Below are 17390 nucleotides of genomic sequence, written 5' to 3'. Positions count from 1 at the left end.
GTGGACTCCCAAGGACCTCTTCCAGGCAAACATGTTTTAAGGACCACAAGCAGTACATTTAGCACAGTATTTCTCCCCTAGCCCTGCAGTGAATGTGCAGGTAATCACAGCCTCCATTCTGCCAAAACTCAAGAAGATGATATGACAAGAGTTTTATACCTAATCTGAAGCAGTGACCACTGTGATGATGAGTTTTGACAAAGCCAGTTAAGAGGAGGACCTTACCCCCATCTAAGCTGCGAGACATAGTGTAACGTTTACTAGAAGACCGCTCAAAGTAAGGTGCGGGGCGGTCTATGAGTGCGCTGGCTCTTCTTGTCTGGGCCTGCGTCCGACCACTGTAGCGAAACTTGGAGCCCAGCGTGAGGAACTTCTTTGGAGGTGCTTCTGGCAGCAGGAGCCTAAAATACACGAAGCAGTTCACTTGTTAACGCCTCCTCCTCTGAAAATTATTCCACTATTTCTGTAGTGGAGAGATGACTCCTGTCGGGTAGCGCTCTCCATCGTAACCTGTGCCTCATAGGTCTGTGGCTAAAAGGGAATCAAAGGATGCCCCTCATACAGCATGAAAAACTTCTTAGGTAGTGCCTATGAAGAGATGACTTCTTCCTAACAAGCAAGAATGGCTCAGTCCCTTCCCGCTTGAAAACCAGATTTATTATTTTTTAATCAACAAAACTAAAAGTAAGGTGTTCCTTGTATCAGGGACTCTGATCTGGGCTGAAATACAGATGTATCTTTCATACTTCAAAAGCAACACGGTGGTCATGCTAAGGACAGGGCCAGAACACATTTCCAGTGGATGCAGGGCAATATTCATTCACAGGGATGCAGACATTTCTCACATTAAAGCCTTCCCACCCTCTGCATTTTGCCTATGGATGCTTGCTGAAGAAGCCATTCTCCTGCTATGGAGTTTGTTTTAGACATTGATTTTCTATTAAAAAACAGACAACACCAAAAAAATGCACAATTTCTTTTTTGATAATTTCCCGCTAAGACTGCATTTCACATGAACATATACACAACCTGAACCAATGGTTTTAAAGAAAGGAGAGAAAATCTTCAGTCCTCCCAAACATCTTGAGAGGGGATTTTAAGTGCTGGATGACCTTTCACACCACTGAAAATCTCACTCTCTTGAGCTCCCATCGCTAACCGTCTCCTTACTGACTACCCCACCACAGACTAATTACGCCATTTATTCCACTACCCCAAACTTTTCTCAGGTCGCCTTAGATGTCAAAAACATAGATGCAAAATTCCTCAGCAATACAAAAATTGCAGTTATGGACTGGGTATTCTGGTGACCAAAAAAGTACACCACCTACAGTGTCTGTATTTTCATATGTAATTAACTAAAAACCTCCCCTCCTTTTTTTTTTTTACCCGAAACTCTTAACACACATTCCCCAATAACCTTCCATATAAGTTGTTCTCCTTATACAAGTGTATGTGCAGAAGTGCAGCAGAGTCCTTCGCCTCTATAGTTATAGTGACTGATGATATCATGGCACAGATAAAGAAAAATGATTAGCTGGGACCATATGGTGATTTTAAACATTCAGTATCTACCTGAAATAGTACGAATAATTTGGCCGAAACGTCTCACATTTTTAAGCACCAATAACCTTCCCTTGTCTGCTCACAAATACCTCGTGATCGAAAAGACAAATTCGATTTAGAGGGTCTTATATCTTTGCTGACATTTCTGCTGTATTTTATGGCACAGCTTTAAGAAAACAAATCCACATACCTGAAAAACGTATGGTGCTCAACACACACTTTCCATAAGCGCTTCGCAGCACGATGATTTGGCAACTTAAACCCAATAGTGCTTTCAAACTGCTCAAACTAGGTAGGAAAAAAGAAAAAGGGTGTATTTGATCCTGTGCATCTATTTTTAGGCAGAGCACACAGGTTCATCTTCATTTCATCCATCTATATTATCTCACTGCAGAGATGAATGTATATGCTTACGTATACAACCAGATATATACATATCCTACAGATCAGCATCTGGAAAGGGAGCTGTGAGTGATAGTCAAAGGCAACCTTCGAGGATTGTTTTCTGGATAATGAACAGAAGGTTTTTGATGGTGATAGTGATGTTGTATACCCTATAGCAACAAAGATATCAGTTAAGATTTGTGAGGAAACCATCATTTGAGTGTTTTAACGCTGTTGTTTCAACTTCACCAGTTTAAACAGAAGCGGGGAGCCTGAGAATAGTCTGCAGGGAAGCAATAGTCCCCAGGGTTACACAGCCTTAGATTAATATTTACAGCGAAAGAACTAGAGTTAGTAAATCACAGTGGTTTTAGCTAATTTATCTCCTGGGGAGGATGAGGAAAAGAAAGGTAATTGAAAGAGTCAGCTGGGGATAATAAGAGACCTTTTCTAGGTTGTGCTGCAGATTTATATATTTCAGATGCAAAAGCTGTGCCAGCTACAACCACTGTAACACGTTGATGGCTACACACAGATAGCTGACTAGGTGAAACGGTGTTGCTGTGACTGGGGAAAGGAAGGCAGAAGGGCACTTGAAAGGAAACCTGGATCCCTGCAGGGACCTGACAGAGAGAAATGAGGCAGGAAGTAGAAAAATAATAAAGATGATATAAGCAACACGTGGGACGGTGAAACACACTATCATCAAATGTGATTTGGAATGAGACTGCATTGATTATTTTGCATAAGGAACTATGACCTGGTCACAGAATGCTAAACACTAAGACCAGCAGAGCTCAATGGGAATTCAGTGCTGGAGAGCTGGAGTGCAGGCTCTTGGAACATAAGCATCTATTCTTTTTTTTTGTTGTTGTTTTAAATCGAACTCAGGAGTGGAATGTTGGTTACCAAAACTGTCTGCTGAGAGGCCGGAGATGTAGGTTTGTGGATCTTGGTTTAGGACTCTAAAAAAAGGCTCAAGACATGGGGCTGATAGGGGTCCCCAGCAGACTTCCCAGGTCATTTAGGAAGTCAGTACTGGAGACAGTGGCTCGGGACTCCCAACTGCCATGCTGCACGAGAGGAGAAATGTCAGTCCTCACCCAGGTGATATCTGTCCTTCTGTACAGCTCCAACCTTTAGAATGGATCTTGGTTTTTCATCTATTACAGACTGATTATTGTTCCAGCACTTAAAATGGAAACACTCCTTTGCCTCTGATTATCCTGAACTCCTGAGATTTTTCCAAAGATTTATCATCTTATATTTGGGTCAATGCACACTCAGCCTGTGAGGTAGACATTTGCTGTGCATCCATCTGAGCCACGAGAGGGCACTCACCGTACGAGATTTCACATCACCTTCTTCAGAGTCAGAACACAAGCTCCTATGGGCTGGGGAGAGCTAATGTCCATAACCACCAAAAATGCTGAATGACGGATGCTTGACTCCACTGTTATCTGCCTCCAGATTTCTGCTCCAACCCTAAATGCACTAGTGTGCTATCCTCACAAAATTTGGTATGGCCTGTCTACAGCTCTTAGTGGGTAAGATGGATAGTCATTTATTTAATATAGAACACAACTGTAGATGATGAGCACTCCATGAATAAGGTGGACGCTACTTAAATTCCTGAAGTATTCATAATATATATGAGCTGGTTAGATGCAGATGGCCATATTTATTCTTTACATTAGTTCCTGGATGTAAACAGAAGAACATCAAAGATTTTACCTGTATTTTAAACAAAGTATTTATCTAATCTTTACTATGAAAATCAGCACAGATTAAAAAAATATATAAATGGAGAAGAATATCAGACATGACAAATCAAAAAATCACTGTGAACATTGGTTTTTTGAAAAGGTTCATTCATTAAAGAGTGTCAGGGTGCCCTTACCTCCCCTGGTCGGATTTTGATGTAAAAGTTGTTCCTCTTGTATGAAATTTTCAGAACCTTTGGCCAGGCAAATCTATTTATTCTGAGTCTGTCTCGATATATCAAGAGACCACTCGCGCAAACTCCCAGCATGATTTCCACTCCTTCAGAATCCTGGAAAAGCAATCAATGCACTTTGTTGAGTATTTTTCTCCTTACATCCTACAGTACTACAGATTCTTGCATACTGTGTTTCTATCTGAGCTACATCTTTTTAATGCATCAGCTGTAGCGACCTGATTTCTGAGCTACCCTACTCACTGACTGCATTCATGCTAGCTAGTTTGGGCCCAGTAAGAGAAACTTACCGTTACAAATGTTTCCTTTTATTATAGAAAGACACCAAAAGGAGGGGGGATGGGGGGGAACCTAGATATTACTAAAATAACGTATTAACCATATAGCAAAATTTTATTAGCATAATAAAAAAGTGTTAAATAAATAAATAACAGATTGAAAGTAAGTAGAACAGCATACAAATTTACTTCCCTGGCATCACTCATCTCCATGATTAAGCTTTCTGAATCCTTAGACAGATTTTCCTTCTGCAGTTTGCTTGGCTTGGCTTTAGTTGGTTGACTAGTTTCTTTAATGCTATGGTGCCTACACTCAGTATTTTCACTTTGAAATGACCAGCCGGCAGAAAGTCAGACATTTAGACCAGAAAGATTCTTTTAAAAGTGTGCAATTGTGCCTGTGCTAACCCATTTTTGACAGGGAAGCTATAAGTCAGACATGTTAGCACTGTAAAAGATTTGGCCACAGTCTTATCAGAATATACCTATAAATATGTATTCTTTAAGGTTTACACTTCTCTTTCCTTCAGAAACCTTCCAATCATCTAAACCCAATCTTCACTGTTTGCTATCACCACTAGATTGTATAATTCTGTTTTTTCCATTTATCTAAGTACTAATAGGGCTGGAAAAAAAGAAGGAACCACCTTAAAATGCAGAGTTCTTCAGTGATTATTTAAAACAACTTAAGAGGTACAAAAGTCTGACAACAGAAGCTATGAAAATGCTGGCCCTCTGATAATTATGTAATGAATTCATTGCTTTCCTCTGCTTTTCCCAACAAGCCATCTTTTAGGCATACAGTGAAAATCCAATCACATTTTAAGATGAACCCAAAGGCATGCACAGTTAGTTGTGATGAAAAGGCTACTGCACAGCTTGAAATATTAAAAAAAAAGTTTTAAAATCAGAAACACAACATAGAATTAGTGCCACAAAGTCATTTTAGTGTTGGAAAACATACTGATAAAGGATGTATGTCCCACCAATGATGTTTCTAAACAAAGCTCTGGCGCGACATCATTGTGAGGTACTACAGAAAAGACATTTTTCATTGGGCTTCAATATTAGTTTCCTAAGCAGAAAGTAACATCTAAACACACTGAACACATTCTAAAAAAGAAAATTTCCTTGTCAATAATCCCACTACCTGGCAAGCGCCTGAAATGCACACATGCTCGTATATGGCACATAGCTGCAGGTGCAAGGGGCCCTTTCTTTTCATATACTTTTAAAAAATTCTTGAGAAATACCTTCTTCCCTTATGCCCAACTTTGCAGCAGATCTAAGTGCATTCACGGCTTCCGTTACTTGTTGGTGTCAGAGACTGCTTTTCAATATCATAGAACTGGCATAAAATGAAACTCGAATAAAAGGATATGGGTTTTTTTTTCAGGAGCGATGCGGTTACACAGAACAGAAAACTGTTAGCTTCAATGTCCAAGGCACAAGACGCTGAGCTGCACATCCCTGCAGCTCTGCATATGAATGGGGGGCTTCATCAGAGCAGTGACAACCCAGAGGACAGATCAGTCCATTTGAACACATTTTTTATTGTAGCCTGGTATTGGATAATTGAGAAGTGTTTTAACAGCAGCTGCTAAGTCCAGAATCTGCTGAATACTGAAGATACTAGCACAGCCTTAATGAACTGACATCTACACAGAGACATCTGCCACAGAGTGACTTCAAAAACACTTCCACAGAGATACTTGTCCCCTAGCCTGATACCATCAGATCTCATTGACAGACCTAATGAAAACTAAACATTACTTCTCACGCAGAGTCTACCTTTCGCACCTTCAGGTCAGTTTTAAAGATTATTGTTGGGCTTCTTAACCCACAGATAGACACAATTTGTTTAGCATTGCAGCTTTTTAAATTAAGAACATCACTTCAGAGAGAGATGGGCTTGTCTACCAACTTCTCTAGCTCTGAGTCTTGCCGTATGAAAAACAAGAGTAAAGCTGGATACTAATATATTTTTTAAAAAATGGTTTTCTCAATATATCCTATCTTGAATTTCAAATTCTTTCTCCAAAATTCTGAAAAAGAATACTTAAGCCTTAATGCTATGCTACGTTAAATTTTCAGTAAGGGAAGCCTGTAAAGTATTTACAACAGGAACTCACTTTGTTGCTGTTTTGTAGATTTCTTTATGTTGGATGAAAGATGTTGAAAAAAAAGCTACTGAGTGACATTCACCAACCCGTTTCTATCTCTGCTCCAAATATGCCTCAAGATTTTGTTCCTGTCTGCAAGACACAGGAAAAGCAGTGGCATGCCTCCTGGTAGAGCACTGCCCGTTGAGCCATACCCAGATTTTTCATTTTCAGTGAAGGCAATTAACAGAACACAAAAGAGTGCCTTGAATTTTGTAACACATATATGCACAGCTACTACTAAATGCCCCAGGGACATGGTTGCAGGCCCTTTCAAGATCCAAGCTGCAGATTTATCTTGGTTCTTGAAAGAATCTACTGCAGCATAAAACCAGGCTCTCAATAATTTGACCTTTACAGAAAACACTGCTCTCCACAGCTCAGGATTCTTTGTTCAGCATTCATTTGCCAAGGATGCCTGCTAACCTCAAAGATGTTAAAATCCATTAGCCTCACTTTGAAAAGCAAAGGAAAAAAAAGTAATTATTTATTTGGGAAAAAAAAACCCTTAAACCAAAAAACAGACAACCAACAAAAGGCTCTCCCAAGCCACGACAAAAATGACCATGTTTTATTCATAACTTAACCCACCAGTGATTAGAGAAACAGCTTCATCATGGGAGAATGTTTCCAGCAGAATTGCTGCCCTTCCAGTCAACTGCAACGACCACATTTCAGGAGAAAGACAAGCCACTGTCTCCCCATTAATATCAACCTGACTAGGTTTCCAGCATGGCTAAATAATTGCTTGAAAGTTCCCTGTAGTGTTAGAAATGATCTCCTTATCTAATTAAAATACCATAGTTGGCCTTATTAAATTGGGAAATGTATATAAATGAAATGACAATTGATTACTCTCTGGACGGCTTCTACTATTCTTCCTCATTACTCAGTCCATGCAATATTTTCCCAAAGGATTTGATTGTTTAATCAACATGAAAGGTTGATGTGCAACACTTTTTATCTATAGGCTAGGGTTTGTTAAAGTTACATCACATATTTATGCTTATCCCATGCCTTTCTTCATTTATCCCACAAAATGACCATCTCAAAATAACAAGAAAGCATGCATCAGGTTCAAGTACTATGCCACAGGAGAAAGATGACCACTGAAAGAATTACAGCCCATACCTTGGCATGATGGAGATCTACTCCATACATTGATAGTTTTTTGGCATTCTCCAGGAAATGCATCTCAGCCTCCGCAGGTGTCATTCCCCTGAGGAAAAGCAACCAATTCCAGCATGACTTTTAAGGACATAGAGACCGAAATAAAATCCAGCACCTGGAAAACACTTTCAGTCTGTTAGAACTATAGTCATACAACTATGATGGGTGGGTACCTACCAGAGCCAATGCTCTGGCACAGAGCGTGTTATCTTTCATTTTGCAAAGTTCTTCTCTAAGACACTAAGAGTAGTCTTGTCTGAAAAATATTCTTATTAGGTATACTGCAGCAGGTTTTAACATTTCATGATGCACCAGGACAGGACCTGAAGGCAGGCTACAACCCACGCTGACGCCCTCCATCTACCTGTGGCTTTTGTGCAGCTCGATCACTTTATCCTCCAGCTCTTTAGTGTGATTAGGTGCAAAGCGAAATTCGCTGACATAGTCACTGCCGTACTCATCAGGGTCATAGTCACCAAGCTCTGACTGCACAGTGTAGGAACCCAGCAGGGCCAGTGTGACAAACGAGCAGGGCAGCCGACCCGACACGATGTCATCTCTCAGCTGCAAGCAGAGGTAGTACCTGCAATGAAGCAACAAGCCAGCTAAAAGAGTGCTCCTCCACCACTGCCCTCAATGGAGTGCCACCCAAGGACCAGCAAGAGGCCTTGGCTTGTCTACTAATTTGCAGACAACTCCCAAACCCAAAGTATTGCAGGTGCTAACAAGGATAATAATTTTGAACAAAAAACAACAAAAAAACCAAAACCACCCAAACCAAACAAACAACTGGCCTAACTTATGGGTAGCCATATCTAATTAATCTTCATAAAGCAGCACAGAGTTTTCTTTGTTTAGTGACCTAGATGGATAATTACTCATTAAGCATACAAGGTTTCTATCATAAATCATGAAGATTTATAGCAACTTGGTAATTATTTTTGTTAAGGAGAAAAAAATAAATAACCCCCCAAATACTATTTATTAAAAGGTAGCTGAACTCCAAGCCATTCAAAAAACTTAAGTTCTCTCTTAGAAAACTGTTGACATTTCTCAAAAATACACTTAAGCAACAAATGATGTTAAAACCGTGGTGACATTCAGTATAAGGGATGACTAGATCAAAGAAAACAGAAAAAGTGCAAGCATTGGCTAAGTGATGAAGTCGCAGAATTCCCAGGGGAGATGTGAGGAGGACAAGAGTAAAAAAGCAATCCTTTCTTTTGGAAGACCTCTGTTGAAGTGTGAACTCTTGGCACACTGTCTTTCTGCACAAAGCCCAGCAAAGGGAAATCTGATCTAAGCCAAAGGCTTCATGCTATCTTAAAGGCAACAAGTAGTCCACAAAGCAATGAAGGTTAAAAATATCCATAGGCTGCAAAATGTTGTAACAGGCTAGGGAATGTCTCGTTGATGGCATAAAACTTGTCATGGTTCCAGTGTTTTCCTGCCCTATACCAAGATGGAAATCAGGTGAGATGTTTTTTTCTTGTTGTTGTGCTTGCAGTCTGTATAAAAAACCAGACAGCAGAAGTGCAGATTGCAGAGCTAAGTGACTGGGATAGCAGGAAGCAGCTGTTTATTACTACCATCAACTGCTTACCTCATCAAATGACATACAAAATTTACATGCATGCTTATTCTAATCCCACTTCTTTCCTTTCACAGTTATGATTTTACTGACAACAATATCTTGTTACCACTGGCAAAACTGGGAATCAGGCATCTTTGTGTAAATTACAATAAACTCTCAGGAATATGTATATTGGAAAAGTTTGGTTTTAGGGTTAAATTATAGAAAAGAAAAAGTCGTCTTATCTCAGAAGACAGACACTATTTACAGTGCCTTCTCTGCCAAAGCACTGTGTGTTTTCCATAAGCTTATAAAGGAAAGGAAGACAATGAGAATACAAAAGATTCCTTTTCTTGGGCAATTAGAGTGCAAGCACATCTATGAACAGCTTTTAAGCCCCTTCCAGAAAGGTATTTAATGTTTTAAACACCTGGTAATATCTTCAGATAGCTGGGCAGGGTCTGGAGGGTAGAATTTCACATTAAATGCAAACTGCCAGGCACCACCTGGAAAAGAACACAGGTTGACTCAGTACACTACAAGTGCAGACAGAGATGCTCGTGCTGTTTGATTACCCATAGACTTAAAAAAATACCAGTCAAGCAATTACTAAGAACAGGATAGTAACTTTTTCCCATTGTATTCAGAAGTCACACAATTACAGAATCAGATAAGGTTTTACAGCTGTTTTCTTAGATAGTAAGATTTCCAATGAATTGAGATTATTACTAACACTAAAAAAAGTGTCTGAAAATACTGTTTACTGGAATTAACCATCTGAAAACACAACCTATGTAAACTTTAAAAACCAATAACACAAAACACAAAGACACTGGAAACACCACAAGCTGAAGTATGAAGAGGCTCTGCAGCAGGGTGATGGGCTCAAAGTCTGGCTGGCCAAACCAGCTCACAGTATCCTCTCAAGTGTGCTGCCTCAGCACATACCTCCTATCTCCAGCAGACATAAATTACTGTGCAGACAAAACTGCAAGGACAAACACAGAAAACATGACTGAAAAACAGTACCTAATGCTAGGGCATTCTCCTTTAGTAACTTCAGTAAATGACCCATGCGACGGATACTGGTTTGCACCACTAGTTTGTGAAATTTTTTTGGAGCGCTAGCTTTAGATGTTGTAAAGAAAGACTATCAAGACTAAAATAAAGAGAGCTGAATAGAGTGTGTAAATATAAAAGCTATTCTGAAAAAAAGGACACCATATACTTGTGCATGTCTCAAATGCAAATAAAAAGCAGTAACAAAACCCCAAACCACAGTGTGCTAACAACAAACACAGTGGGTTTTCAGTAACAGGACTTTTCACCAAGGCCTCTGTTATGGAATACACCTCTTGCAAGTATTTCTACCACATAAATTACAGTATTTCTGTAGTCAAGAAACCAAAGCAATGACACTGCTGTCTTCTGAAACACACTGATGTCAAATTACAAATCTAACTATAAATAAATAAAAAAATGTCTTTTAAAGAGATTGGCTGTGTAATGACAAAATGCTTGTGAACACTGTGAGAAACAGGACTTCCCTTATAAACTCTACAGGGTAGGGCCTTCCCATGATCTTTAATCCAGTAGCATGTTGTGCCTAGCTAACTCCTAAAGAATATGAAGTTGAATGTGTGTCTGGTGTACTCTCTGGTAAGACAGCTTATACACTGGACAGGGTGAACGTTCACCTTCCTGGAAATACTGTATGGTTGTCCTAATTCGGTGTTCTGGAATATTTCTTTAAAGATGACAAGGAAATTTTACTTCATACAAAGCCCCATCCACTCTGGTCATTCACACATCCAAGAAAACAGGCTCAATGTGCATAAAGACATCGACATTTACCATTAGGACTTCAGCTCTTGGTGATACTTCTGGGATCCTTGATTTTAGGAACTGTTCTACTCTCTTGAACCAAAAAAAGCTGATGGGAAGAAGATTTGGCTGGCAGTGAGGATGGGGCATGGTTCCATCAGGAAGCTGTCTGGCCCCAAGGTGTGCCTATGGGTGACACCTGGGCCCATGATGAAGGGAAGAGGTCATGGCCCAACAGTCTATTCCTCTGTCACACACAAAATAAATCAAACCTATAACACAGCCTATCATATAGCATGGCCAGTTAAGATACCCGAGTAAGAGGCCTTCAACCTTCGCTTACCTGCAAGTTAGCAGGTTACAACTAATGGGGTGCAAACCAGGGCCATATACATTGAAACAGTCTCAGTTCTTAACCACTGGGATGAAATCCTTGTGGTCTGCAGTAGAATAACGGGTACCTGAGCATTTTGAGTATCAAAGAACATTTAGCAGCATCATATATATGCATTTTGGAAAGTGCCGTGGGTAACAGCCCTACTTTTTCACCGCTGTCCTGTTCCAAACTTCCAGGGTGAATTGTACAGAGCAATTATCACTGTCATCTTCTGCAAATACAGCTGTCCCCCATGTCATGTGCAGGATGAGACTCTTCTGCCCTGTTAATCTCTTGCTCTCACAACCTCTCATAGTCTATCTCATGGCTTGGGCACATATTAAATGCATTTCAAACGAGCAGCGTGTAGTTGAGTTGCTTTACCTGCACTGACTGTCTGCATAACCTAACTTATTGGGGTCAACAGCACCTTCCCCTCCAGATCCACCTTCTCAAGAGATTTTTAAAAAAGGCAGGTTTTTATTACTTTTTATTGCAGATCACTTACTTCTAATGAAAGTAACACTTGTAGAAAGGTGGGGTTGCTCATGGTAAGTGGGGAAGTTTTCCAGTCAGTGTGAATTAACCCTTTGAATCACAGACAGGGAAGTGTTTCATTCACCAGGTCTGACCCAAGAAATCTGAACTGCCATCGGGCTGTGAAAGCACAGGTACTAAAAGTATCATTTACAAAACATGCAAAGAAAAGAATTACTGATGTTTTCCTGCAAAAAGAAGAGTCACAGACACAAACACTTGATCGATTTTAAAAAGTGAAGGGGGGGGAAAAAAAAGGCAGGTCAAATTTCGAGCCTGGCAGCCTTGACAAGGCTTTCCTTTACAAGAGTAGACAGCTAAATTTAATAATCAAGTTTTTTAAAATATTCATGTGAAGCAGAAAATTGACTGGTTCTCTGTGGAAGGAAGGGCCATTTTAGGAGCAAAGTTCAGCCTTTTGAAACACAGGAAGAAAAGACATTTCAGATAGAGTGCTATCTTTGCATCACTGAACTATTTCAGGACGGGGCATGAAGAACATTCCTGGATACGATATAAATATCAGTAATGCAAAGAAATAATTTATATACATGGCCTAGTTCCTAAGGTTACGTTGCTTAATGTCCAACTTCAGATTTTTTTCATCTCTGAAAAATGTCAAGTTCTTTTCAGCAATACAAGTTCATGTACTACAAAAGCCTCTGTACCTGTCTGCACTCATTATGAGGTAAAATACCTAAACTATGCAGGTAATTCCTGTGCCAGAGACTTGGGACAGGATGCAAAAGATGACTATGAAACAGGCTTTATTGCCTGGAGGGAGGGCAGTCTCCTGGGGGAAGGTAGTGAGAAGGGGGCTGTCCCCCTGTCCTGCCTGTTCCCTCACTCTGAAGGCAGTGGGGCCAGGGAAAGGGGCTGGGACAAGGCGGCTGCCAAGCCCCCAGTGCTGAGGGTACCCTGGTGGAATGGGCCCTTTGACCCAAGAGCTGTGAGTTACCCCAGCCATTCAGGAAAAACCCCAGAGGATCAGAGGGGCTGGGCAGTGATGGGTGCCTGGTGCCTGTGACATCCTGCATGTGAGCTCCTGCTGTCTCTTGCATTCCCACCTGGCACCACAGGAGTCTGATGCCTTCTGAAAACACTTTGGGAAGTTTAGAGGATGAGGCTTCTTTAAGCAAATTTTTGGGGTCTGGATACACCAGAATGAAATTTTTCCAGACTCCCTGAAATTACCACACAAATGATAACAAACTTACTTCGGATCTGCTTCTTGATTTCCTTGGCAGGGTCCAACCAGTTCTGCAAAGAAAATGTTTCCTTTTTTTCAACTTGAATTAGAAAACAATAAACATTATTTCAGAACAGTGCTACAAGTCAAAGCCAGAAAATGTGAAGGTCTGTTACCCCTTTCTCCTTGGAGCAGCAGTAGGTAGGGATAACACTAACTTTCAAGTGTAGCCCTGGGTAGAAACAGGGTTTTTAGTAAACTTTCCAGACATTATGGGCCTGAATGGTTTGAAATACATATAAACCCCAGAAATTAGTAAAATAAATCCACAGAAACCTTTTTTCAGATTATCACCTGGAAAAATTAAATATCTACAAGCTTGTTAAGAAGGGGTTTTTTTTGGTTGATTGGGTTTTTGCTTTAATCTTGGAAGGTCTGAAAAGCCTTCCTACAGGATAAGCAAGCAGGGTGCAGGGCATTGCCCTATATGTGATCCAGCATGGGTGTAAGTGGCTCCCCAAGGGCAGAGGGAGCACAGGGAGAAACCAGAGGCAGAACTGTAGTACCAGGGTTGACCCACGCTGTGCACAGCCTGGTGACTATGCAAGACAATAACCCTGCCAAGGAGGTAAGGAATTAGCACGGTGATGTGTTACTACTCCATGGATGCCAAGGAGCAGATGAAATTCCTCTGGAAGAGATGCATAGCAGCCTGGGGTCTCTTAGAGTCACTGCTGCAGCCAGAGTTTACAATTAATTGAGCAGCCTACTCTGTACCTGCAAAGGCCCTGCACTTCTGCCTTGTCCTCTAACAGAATCAAATTTATATTTAAAGTGCGTCACACAGACCAGAACAAAATGATTGCTTCCCTTAGGAAAGTTCCACTTTCTCCAAAGAAAGATAAACAGATGTATCAGATGAAAAAAACATACTAAAGAAATATCAAACAAGTAGAACACAATAATCACCCCCAATAAAAACAGTTTGCAGCTGTCCAAACCCAGTCTATGGTGCAAAGCATGAGCCTGGTGAGCTCCAGATACTTCTGAGCACAAAAGAACACTCTGTTCCAAGAAATTAAAGATGCATTAGGATTTCTATTTTCAAACATGACGTGTGATGTGGGCACATATATTATCTGTCTGGAAGTTATCTGGCAGAGGATCGAGGTGAATTGTTAAGCACTTTGAAAAGTAGGTATGTTACTGATCAATAAATGTGGTGGCAGGCAATGTTCTTTTAGCTTTTCAGCCCTGTAAAGTAACTGGTGATGTATAAATGTTTAGTCCCTCTAAACCACCTGTTAATAATAAATGTGTTCTGTTTCCAGTACAGGAAAACACATCTATCTGGAAATGGACAAACATCTCCCTGTCTTTTACTATATCTCAAAACTAAGCATTTGCTATCTTGCACTGGCATGGATCAAGTCTTTGCTTAAGTGATATTCTTAATCAGATACAAAATCCTCATATTCAGAAGTCTCTAAAGAAAGGAGAAAAGACAGGAAGGAAAAAAAGAAAAAGAGTTATTTCTTTTGTATCATACATAAATGAAACAAAGGGAATCCTCAAAAATAAAACTGTTATTCTCAGAAGACATAAACAGTTGAAATAATAAGTTTTAACTCCATCAGGGAAGGTCTTTCAGGCCACGCAAAGCACAATACACCTTCACCTGGTGAGGTCTCTTGGGCTGTAGCATGTATGCTAAGCAGTTTTCTTACTGGTTTCTTTCAAAATATTTTTTTTTAAATGCCAAAATTACACAGCATATATTACATTATCCTTTGATACTCTCTTACATTATAATGCATCCAAAACAACCCCTATATATAATCACCTGAACATTAGATCATCTTGCTCACTGTTAACACACAGCTTATTTAATACTAAAGCTGAGATGCAGACAAGCAAAATGTGATTCACTATTGCTGCCAACTGCTTCTGAAGACTAATAACTTTAGCCAAATCAACAATAATGCAAAGATACGTAAGTCACGACTTACAGCCTTACTTCATCTTAGCAGCTAGCAGGAGCAGTCAATCAATTCCTGCCTATCTGTACCCCAACCATAGTATTATTAAGACATATTTTAGCATTATATGTCTAGTAGTCTATCTATGAATGTAAATCTGACTTTCAACTATGGCAATAATGAAATAAATCATACTAGAAAGAGAACAAGCTACATGAGTAACGTCTTTCGTGTCATAAATAGCCAACACAGAGGGAATCCAAGGAAACATGGGGGATGGTCTGGAGAGGTAGGGTGTTGCAAAAAACAATAGCTCAAGCTATGTCTATGACAGTTGGCAAGGAAATGAAAAAAACTTCTGGACTGTTTGCAGCTGTTTGGTGGCTGTTACCTTCTGGTTTTCCGTGTCTCTGTATGTTAGCCCAAAGTAGTCTTTTTCCAGAAGATTCAGATGCTCACACACTTTGTCAAATAGCACTTGACCTCTGGAACGCTTCTGTGGGATATGAACAGGAAAAAAAAAATCATGTTTGAGAAATAAATAAAAGCATTAAAATAGCATCTTTTTTGTTTAATCCTCAAATGAATAACCCCAAAATAGTTTAATACAATTGCCTATATTTCAAACCTACCGATCTGGAGGTTTATAAAAATCTGCTTGAATGGGGAAAACCTGATTTTCATAGAAGGTCAGGTCTTCTTGTGGAGTCAAAAATAAGTCAATACCTACCATGTTTCAAGATCTCCTGTCTTTAGAAACTTCAACTTGAAATGCATGCTGAGGTCCTATCTCAGCGAACTGGAGCATTCTTTGCGTGCAACAGCAGCAACAAACAATAGTAAAAAAATATTTCCAGTCAAGGACTAATAGAAATGTGACTTGGATCAATCCACTGGAATAAAACCCAAACATGGCAATATTTTGTGGCTTCAGGAACAATGCAGACTAATTCCAGGATCCTTTTTTGTCTAATATACAGGGAATCTGATATACCATCTACCGAAATCATCGAAAGAGCCTAGTATCTCACTGGGAAGGCAGCTGGGTAAGAAAGCAGCTTTTCAGTGTCCCATTAACCTTCTTTACTGCTAACACATTAGATGAGAAGATCTCTCACTGTCAAGAGCCAGAGCCCTCAGCAGAAGCGTTGTAGTATCTCCTGTATTATTGGACAGTAACGATCCAGGCCATCCTTGTTCTTGATGTTGTATGTGACATTGAGAAAAAAAACCACCAAAAAATCAAACATAAGCAGAAATGTTCTCTTTATATGGTACATGTGCCAACTCTAGTAAGCATTAATTATGATAAGCAATTCAAAATTATTTGGGCCACTGTTTCATCACTGCCTGATTCCCTAAGTGCAAGTCAGCTAAAGGAAAACCTCTCCCCACTTTATATCAATCACACACATAGACAAATATTTTTGTTGATGTCAGCTCCTCGTTTTCTTTATCTGCAGCATACACATGACTTGAAGCAGACTGGAAATACATTACTTACTTCAAATACAGCTCAGGAGGCTGACACAAAAGAGGAGAGAATGCTGCCTCTGAATTTATGCACCTCTGCTGACAGAGCTGTGCCTGGACTGCGCTGCCAACCCAGCAGCCTTGGCTGGGAGGGTGAATGTTTCACAATCCAAGCTGACATAGCTATGCCAACAAACCTGTGGAGCCCAGCGCTGGCCTCAAACTATTTTAGAAGTGGTAAACAAGCCAAGAGAAAAGAAAAAAACCCCAAACAATTGAGGGTTGTTGCTTAACACCCTGTGAAAACATTACAAGAGATGATGAAGGGAGTTGTGCAGCGTAACCTAATTTAGGTTAAAATTGGTATTGCTACTGGGGCTCTGATGGTATGCTAGAAAGGAAGCAGGGAAATATCCTCTACATTTTTGTCGATGGGGAAACTGAAGAGTGTGACTGATAGAGTTTAACAAGTCAAGACAATTTCCTCCAGCCGGGAAAAAAACAGGAACAGAAGTGCATTGCAAGCGTATTACTGTAACTTCATTTATCGTGTATTCCAGCATCACTTGAGCAAAAAGCTCTAGGGCCTTACTCTACAGTAACATGCTTTTCACCCTTTTCCACTCTATCACAGACCCTTGAAGATTTCAAACAAATATTTAGTTAATTCTTCATCCCCCAAACATGGAAGGAGATAACAAGAGATCAGTGGTTTTATACTTGATGCTCCAGAGAGAGGATCAGGGAGATTAAAAAGATCTCACCACTAATGTGCAGAGAGGAACCAACTCAGAGCCCTCAAGTCAAAATAGCCACATTTCTGCTATAAGCAAGCAGTACCGTATTTTGCCAAATTTCTTGCTTTCCTACTTGGTAACAAACTAAGTGGTTATATCAAATGGAGAGAAATAATCAGGTTAGG

General features: G+C 40.1%; 1 protein-coding gene across 24 annotated transcripts in view; it reads right to left on the bottom strand.

Moving 5' to 3' along the window:
* EPB41L3 (erythrocyte membrane protein band 4.1 like 3) overlaps positions 1–17390 on the bottom strand; it is a 93677-nt gene that overhangs the window by 24799 nt on the left and 51488 nt on the right. For all 24 annotated transcript variants that reach the window (XM_069853897.1, XM_069853905.1, XM_069853914.1 and 21 more), the window contains exons 4-11: positions 15387–15491; positions 13045–13087; positions 9521–9596; positions 7882–8100; positions 7479–7566; positions 3851–4003; positions 1757–1854; positions 226–401 (exon numbers count right to left, since the gene is read on the bottom strand). In XM_069853897.1, the coding sequence (XP_069709998.1) occupies positions 226–401; positions 1757–1854; positions 3851–4003; positions 7479–7566; positions 7882–8100; positions 9521–9596; positions 13045–13087; positions 15387–15491 (958 nt within the window). The remainder of the gene's footprint in view (positions 1–225; positions 402–1756; positions 1855–3850; positions 4004–7478; positions 7567–7881; positions 8101–9520; positions 9597–13044; positions 13088–15386; positions 15492–17390) is intronic.

The sequence above is a fragment of the Phaenicophaeus curvirostris genome, chromosome 3 (genome assembly GCF_032191515.1).
Source record: "Phaenicophaeus curvirostris isolate KB17595 chromosome 3, BPBGC_Pcur_1.0, whole genome shotgun sequence".
Classification (NCBI taxonomy): domain Eukaryota; kingdom Metazoa; phylum Chordata; class Aves; order Cuculiformes; family Cuculidae; genus Phaenicophaeus; species Phaenicophaeus curvirostris.
Note: the sequence above shows the minus strand (reverse complement) of the source record. Positions and strands in the feature narration are given on the sequence as shown.